Raw genomic sequence first — 8,024 nt, 5'->3', positions numbered from 1 at the left:
TGAAATCAAACAACTACTATTACAGATCTTCTCCTGTGTTAAGTCATGTGCCCAAATCGCTTTCATGAGCCAGGTCGGGGATGGGATTTTAGGAATTCGTGAGAATTTTAGGAATGGGTGAGAATATGAGGAAGTGCTGCGAGGCTCTATTTATTTTTATACAGAATTAGATCGTAAAATCCTGAAGTACAGTATGTAAAGCGCTGATATTACACATTCCGATACAGATGGCATTATGCACCTAGACACGTTGGTTGCGACGCACCATTCATTCAGAGAAGAGGAAGAAGGAGGAACCTTTGCTTCTAGACCTAGTTTTCCAGCCGGACCATTATTAGGGTCGGAACGATTTGCGAAAATACCGTCTTCTGTTTTAAGAAAAACCGAGTATCGAGTTGGCTTCCAGATTATAAAGAGGTCAGTTCGGTCATTTTATTCGTATTAACGATGCTCGGTGAATCAACCTAGCTGGGACGCGTATAAATATTGAATCGTGGTCCTAGGTGTAAGGTTAGCTGCTGATTAGAGTAGCTTTCAAAACCAGTAAGGCAAATTGCTTGTGGTTGAAATAATGTAAATGTCAGCTAACCGAATGCACTGTTTTTTCCCCTCATTTTTGCAAACGGACAACTTGCGTAGCTGCACACGTCGTCTGGACCAGAAGGGGTTTGTGTACAAGCAACCATGACGTCACTGGTAAGGCTTATGTGTTGTTTAGTGACCATGATTTTAAACTGCAGGCTAAATGGACTGACCTATAATGGCCTCTCATTCACCCATTCACACACACATTCACACATCAAAGGCGGCAAGCTACCATGCAAGGCGCCTGCCCGCTCATTGGGATGTGTTTGTGTGATGTTTTGAGATATGTGAGATACTTCTGTCCTTATTTTTTTACAGCTGTCGGCGCCTATCAGCATTCATTAAAAATCCTCCAATACAATAAACATTTTATCTGTGTGTGTGTAAAATTCACTGAAAATACATAGGGGAGGAGTCGGGGCGCCGGCCGAATGGCAGTCTATGGCAGTCCAAATACTTTTGGCTTACACGTGAGCTGTAGCAGCGCTCCAATTGGCTGTCTCCTATTTCTCGGTTGGGGCGCAAAAAATGCGCCCCGAGCATGCGCAGATTATAGGCTTACCTAGGCTGCAGCTTAAGCCGAGTACACACTAGACGATTTTAACCCCGATTTAGCTGTCGCCGACCAGTTTTTGCGGTCGGAGACAAAATCCTCCAGTCGTTGCAAACCCGGGGACACGCCGTCTCCGACTCAGAGACGCAATCGGAGGACCGCCGATCCAGTCGGAGGGGCCGTCGCAGGGCTCCAGATCTTTTCAAACATGTTTCATTTTATCGGCCGACGGAATCTACATTCTGCTAGTCTGACATGGGCAACGACCCGTGTGGACAGCACAGCCAATGAGAGGTCGAGGAAATGCAGCGCGGAGGAGGCGTGAAAGTAGAAATGGCTATTTATATAATAGTAAATAGCCTATTATATAAATAGCCATATATGTATATATATATGTATATATTACATATAGTAATATGGCTATTTTCTAGTAGAAATGAGCTCCATCTTTTTTTGACAGCTGTCAACGTCTCGTCATCATGTGCTGATATCGCGACACTACAGCTTGGCGAATCGTCCTGACCAAGTGAAGAATCTTGTAGTCTGTGAGCCCCCGTCGTTGCCACATCCTGTAGTCTGCGCTGTGCTGCGCAGTCTGCGTGCCGCTGCGACACGGACACCAGCACGACGGTCGTTTAGTGTGAGAGGCTCAGCGATGTTACAACTTGAAAAGTCGTCTAGTGTGTAGCCGCCTTAAGGGCCACTACCACTAGGGGTAGTAAAAAAAAAAAAAATGCGTGAGACTTGAGAGCCCTGAATATCCGGTTGTTAAGTCTGACGTCAAACGTGAAGTTTTTAAATTTCCGGGTTCAAACCAGAAATTCTCCGCACCAGAATACCAGTATACTACAGCGGTAGAATGACAGTTTAATCGTTTTTTAGACTCGGATCTATTCATACAACAAGGGACACAGCACTTTCCCGTTTTCCCCATATTGTCAGGGTATTTGAGCCTCGGAAAAGCGCTATATAAATATAATTAATTATTATTATTATTGCGGCATTTCGAAGACAGCGCCTCAGCCAACTTTGGACCCGGAAACACGTCGCGACTTAACAACCGATATTCGGACAGACAACAGGAGAGGAGAGCAACAGAGAGACAGACAACAGGAGAGGAGAGCAACAGAGAGACAGACAACAGGAGAGGAGAGCAACAAAGAGACAGACAACAGGAGCCCCCCCAACGGAACCCCCCGCCCCCCCAAGAAAGAGGAACTATTACAGACGTAGACACCAAACATCTGACAAGTAGGCTAAAATATCCACTTTTTTAAAAATGCACCCAACCCGATTCTGGCGAGTGGCAAGCCCATGGGCTCGTTGGTAACGTTAGTCCGCCAGTAGTCTCGCATAGCCAAACCTATCTCTCCACACTTCGCTTCGCGCTGGACACACTCGCGTACAAGATTGTGCGCGAATGTGTGCGCGCGACGCGAGAGAGTTTTTGCAGGGTGAGATGTCTGCAGATGAAAGTAAGCAAGTTGAAACGTTAGCAAATATAATTGCTGAGTGTTCTAACAGAGCAAGTTGGTTCAAATTGGTCGTTATTATTATGACTAGAATGTGTCTGATTATAGTTCCATGGTATGTAAAATAGTGTCAAAGAACTAGCAAGCTAACTAGCTAGTTCAGACAGAGGTGATTAGATGAGCTAGTCTGCTGCACACATGCCAGCTAAAGAGCTAACTGGATGCACTTTATTATTTTACTTAAAGTAGATATACTATCTTTCTTATTCTGCTAGAATTGGGCTTTATGGTAATACCATAATGGCATATTTACAGTACATGGACAGTGGATTGAAGCATTGGAAATGTCTGTTTTTTATAGTTGGACATAAGATTTTTTTTTCAGGTGAGAGAGTAAAGTCAAAATGACATTATCTGACTGCATTGCCCACAGCAATCCAATATTCAATTATAATTATGTTATAAATTGATATGGATTAATGTATACCTCTTATTAGATTATAAATACTCTGGTTGTTATGTTATGCCTTTTGGTTGACAGCAAAAGAGAGAGAGGAGGATAGAGAGGGAGAGAAGGAGAGAGAGCAGGATGGTGCACCAGAGAGAGAGAGAGAGCAAGAACCAGGTGAGAAAGTGGACAGGTAGTCAAGACCACATAAGTAAGTAGCCTTGAGAACCGATGGTTCTCGAGCCTAATGGCCCATAGGGAAGGAGCCTATCTCCTGTCTCAGTAGCGTGAGGCGGCTTAATGTACAAGTTAGTACACCCCTGGACATGACGCTGGTATGTCGCAGGGTCTTACCCCCTGGGGGGGGGTGTCCATGCCACGGTCCATGCCACCCCCCCAAGGCAGCAAACCTAGGGGAAACACTGATGATAATAGAAAGGTACACTTTAATTTAATTAAAGAAGTAAAGAAGTAACAAAGAACACATTTATTATCACAATTGCATTGTGTTCCATGTCTTTCTCCATTGAATAAATAATGCCTAGTTGAATGGCTAAACAAGACAACTGTCTGGACAGTACTGCTAGAATTATTCACCCTACCACTGCACAGATAGACAAAGGGTATAAGTCCATTCTGTTAACATTAGGTCTACTCTGCTAACAAAGACTATTCCAGTTGATTTGTCAGTTGTTGTGCATTATATTTTTGTTGTGTTTGCAGTTTGCCCTTTAATAAGTTATATATAAAAATAATTAAGTTATATATATATTCTCATGCTAAAATCGACTGTAAATCCAGATTTTAAAGTTGATATTCTTCCCCGTGGAGCATGCCCCCATAACCTGTGCCCCACCCAAAATGTTTATCACCAGCCGCCACTGGTTCAAGTCTAGAGAACTACTCACCTGTGTGTGTGTGTGTGTGTGTGTGTGTGTGTGTGTGTGTGTGTGTCTGGCTAACAGGGGAGCAGCAGTTCCTCGTCCACTGAGTACATAGTCCGAGTCCCCAAGTGAGTACCCCCCCACCCCACCCCGCTTATTGATTGATCGTTGAGGAGATGCCCTAAAGCATTTAGTTGTGCTGTTTCTAGTGTAGTATGTACTGTTTCTAGTGTAGTATGTACTGTTTAGTGTAGTGTGTGTACTGTTTCTAGTGTAGTATGTAGGCTGCTGTTTAGTGTAGTATGTACTGTTTCTAGTGTAGTATGTACTGTTTCTAGTGTAGTATACTGTTTAGTGTAGTATGTATGTATATTATAGTATTCTAGTGTAGTATGTATATTATAGTATTCTAGTGTAGTGTGTATATTATAGTATTCTAGTGTAGTATGTATATTATAGTATTCTAGTGTAGTGTGTATATTATAGTATTCTAGTGTAGTGTGTATATTATAGTATTCTAGTGTAGTGTGTATATTATAGTATTCTAGTGTAGTGTGTATATTATAGTATTCTAGTGTAGTATGTATATTATAGTATTCTAGTGTAGTATGTATATTATAGTATTCTAGTGTAGTGTGTATATTATAGTATTCTAGTGTAGTGTGTATATTATAGTATTCTAGTGTAGTGTGTATATTATAGTATTCTAGTGTAGTATGTATATTATAGTATTCTAGTGTAGTATGTATATTATAGTATTCTAGTGTAGTGTGTATATTATAGTATTCTAGTGTAGTGTGTATATTATAGTATTCTAGTGTAGTGTGTATATTATAGTATTCTAGTGTAGTGTGTATATTATAGTATTCTAGTGTAGTATGTATATTATAGTATTCTAGTGTAGTGTATATTATAGTATTCTAGTGTAGTATGTATATTATAGTATTCTAGTGTAGTATGTACTTATGTGTGTGTGTGTGTGTGTGTGTGTGTGTGTGTGTGTGTGTGTGTATGCGCGTGTGTGTGTGTGTGTGTGTGTGTGTGTGTGTGTGTGTGTGTGTGTGTGTGTGTTTGTGCATGTGTGTGTGTGTGTGTACCTGCAGGAACACCAGTAAAAAGTACAGCCTCATGGCCTTCAACTCTGGAGACAAAGTCAACTGTTCCACCTGGACCCAGGTCAGTGCTACCCTCTGGTACACGTCTGACTCACCCAGTATGATCTGGTATGATCTCCCAACAGTTAAGACTCACCCAGTATGATCTCCCAACAGTTAAGACTCACCCAGTATGATCTCCCAACAGTTAAGACTCACCCAGTATGATCTCCCAACAGTTAAGACTCACCCAGTATGATCTCCCAACAGTTAAGACTCACCCAGTATGATCTCCCAACAGTTAAGACTCACCCAGTATGATCTCCCAACAGTTAAGCCCTCTGGTACACGTCTGACTCACCCAGTATGATCTCCCAACAGTTAAGACAAGGCACACGTCTGACTCACCCAGTATGATCTGCCAACTGTTAAGACAAGGCACACGTCTGACTCACCCAGTATGATCTGCCAACAGTTAAGACTCACCCACTATGATCTCCCAACAGTTAAGACTCACCCAGTATGATCACCCAACAGTTAAGACCCAAATTTCCAACGTCGAGTGACGGTAATAATGTTCATAATTTCGCCGTTTTATAACAAAGTCAGGGAAGCGTAAAAGAGACGATGTAAAAAAACATTGCGTGGAAATCGTCCGGCCGGTGGGTTTTAGGTTTTAGGTTTTTTAGTGGTGTTTTCCGACAATACCTAGCGTAGCCTAGCGTAGCCTAGCGTAGCCTAGCATAGAGCTACAGGACGCGTAGCGACACTGACTGACGGCCTCTCCTCTCCTCCCGCGCGGCGTCCTTCCGCCAGGCTCGCATGGAGAGGGACATGAGCAACAAGAGGATGTACGGCGGCGAGGAGGAGGCGGCGGACGGGGCCGCCGGGAGCGAGTTCGGCAAGAAGCACCGCGAGGAGGCGCGCAGGAAGAAGTTTGGCATCGTCACCAGGCACTTCAAGGAGGAGGACCAACCCTGGATCCTCAAGGTCAACGGCAAGGCTGGGAAAAGGTAGGTGGAGAGAGGGGTGGGGAAGAGGTAGGTGGAGAGAGAGGTGGAGAAGAGGTAGGTGGAGAGAGGTGGAGAAGAGGTAGGTGGAGAGAGAGGTGGAGAAGAGGTAAGAGGTAGGTGGAGAGAGGGGTGGGGAAGAGGTAGGTGGAGAGAGAGGGAAGAGGTAGGTGGAGAGAGGGTTGGGGAAGAGGTAGGTGGAGAGAGAGGGAAGAGGTAGGTGGAGAGAGATGTGGAGAAGAGGTAGGTGGAGAGAGGTGGAGAAGATGTAGGTGGAGAGAGAGGGAAGAGGTAGGTGGAGAGAGAGGTAAGAGGTAGGTGGAGAGAGGGGTGGGGAAGAGGTAGGTGGAGAGAGGTGGAGAAGAGGTAAGAGGTAGGTGGAGAGAGGGGTGGGGAAGAGGTAGGTGGAGAGAGAGGTGGAGAGAGAGGGAAGAGGTAGGTGGAGAGAGAGGGAAGAGGTAGGTGGAGAGAGGGGTGGGGAAGAGGTAGGTGGAGAGAGGGGTGGGGAAGAGGTGGGTGGAGAGAGAGGTGGAGAAGAGGTAGGTGGAGAGAGAGGGAAGAGGTAGGTGGAGAGAGAGGGAAGAGGTAGGTGGAGAGAGAGGGAAGAGGTAGGTGGAGAGGGGTGGGGAAGAGGTAGGTGGAGAGAGGGGTGGGGAAGAGGTAAGAGGTAGGTGGAGAGAGGGGTGGGGAAGAGGTAAGAGGTAGGTGGAGAGGGGTGGGGAAGAGGTAGGTGGAGAGAGAGGGAAGAGGTAGGTGGAGAGAGGGGTGGGGAAGAGGTAGGTGGAGAGAGAGGTGGGTGGAGAGAGAGGTGGAGAAGAGGTAGGTGGAGAGAGAGGGAAGAGGTAGGTGGAGAGAGAGGTGGAGAAGAGGTAGGTGGAGAGAGAGGGAAGAGGTAGGTGGAGAGAGGGGTGGGGAAGAGGTAGGTGGAGAGAGGGGTGGGTGGAGAGAGGGGTGGGGAAGAGGTAAGAGGTAGGTGGAGAGAGGGGTGGGGAAGAGGTAAGAGGTAGGTGGAGAGAGGGGTGGGGAAGAGGTAAGAGGTAGGTGGAGAGGGGTGGGGAAGAGGTAGGTGGAGAGAGAGGGAAGAGGTAGGTGGAGAGAGAGGTGGGGAAGAGGTAGGTGGAGAGAGAGGGAAGAGGTAGGTGGAGAGAGAGGTGGAGAAGAGGTAGGTGGAGAGAGAGGGAAGAGGTAGGTGGAGAGAGAGGGAAGAGGTAGGTGGAGAGAGAGGTGGGGAAGAGGTAGGTGGAGAGAGGGAAGAGGTAGGTGGAGAGAGGGGTGGGGAAGAGGTAGGTGGAGAGAGAGGGAAGAGGTAGGTGGAGAGAGGGAAGAGGTAGGTGGAGAGAGAGGGAAGAGGTAGGTGGAGAGGGGTGGGGAAGAGGTAGGTGGAGAGAGAGGGAAGAGGTAGGTGGAGAGAGGTGGAGAAGAGGTAGGTGGAGAGAGAGGGAAGAGGTAGGTGGAGAGAGAGGGAAGAGGTAGGTGGAGAGGGGTGGGGAAGAGGTAGGTGGAGAGAGGGAAGAGGTAGGTGGAGAGAGAGGGAAGAGGTAGGTGGAGAGAGAGGGAAGAGGTAGGTGGAGAGAGGGGTGGGGAAGAGGTAGGTGGAGAGAGAGGGAAGAGGTAGGTGGAGAGGGGTGGGGAAGAGGTAGGTGGAGAGAGGGGTGGGGAAGAGGTAGGTGGAGAAGAGGTAGGTGGAGAGAGAGGGAAGAGGTAGGTGGAGAGAGAGGGAAGAGGTAGGTGGAGAGAGGGGTGGGGAAGAGGTAGGTGGAGAGAGAGGGAAGAGGTAGGTGGAGAGAGAGGGTAGAGGTAGGTGGAGAGGGGTGGGGAAGAGGTAGGTGGAGAGGGGTGGGGAAGAGGTAGGTGGAGAGAGGGGTGGGGAAGAGGTAGGTGGAGAAGAGGTAGGTGGAGAGAGGGGTGGGGAAGAGGTAGGTGGAGAAGAGGTAGGTGGAGAGAGAGGGAAGAGGTAGGTGGAGAGAGAGGGAAGAGG

General features: G+C 47.0%; 1 protein-coding gene across 4 annotated transcripts in view; it reads left to right on the top strand.

Annotated features, from left to right (window-relative positions):
* Positions 1-348: 348 nt before the first annotated feature.
* The window catches only part of gtf2f1 (general transcription factor IIF, polypeptide 1), a gene marked incomplete at its 3' end in the record, with an annotated part of 20,073 nt that continues 12,397 nt past the window's right edge, over positions 349-8,024 (top strand). For 2 of the 4 annotated variants that reach the window (XM_080523901.1, XM_080523899.1), the window contains exons 1-5: positions 349-417; positions 640-696; positions 4,024-4,070; positions 5,046-5,118; positions 5,853-6,049. In XM_080523901.1, coding sequence (XP_080380027.1) covers positions 685-696; positions 4,024-4,070; positions 5,046-5,118; positions 5,853-6,049 — 329 coding nt within the window. In that variant the 5' untranslated portion in view covers positions 349-417; positions 640-684. Of the gene's footprint in view, positions 418-639; positions 697-3,153; positions 3,236-4,023; positions 4,071-5,045; positions 5,119-5,852; positions 6,050-8,024 lie in introns of those variants that run through there. The other 2 variants (XM_080523900.1, XM_080523898.1) reach the window with 1 other exon arrangement.

Source organism: Nansenia antarctica (assembly GCF_963989245.1).
Source record: "Nansenia antarctica genome assembly, chromosome: 2".
In the NCBI taxonomy this organism is placed as follows: Eukaryota; Metazoa; Chordata; class Actinopteri; order Argentiniformes; family Microstomatidae; genus Nansenia; species Nansenia antarctica.
Note: the sequence above shows the minus strand (reverse complement) of the source record. Positions and strands in the feature narration are given on the sequence as shown.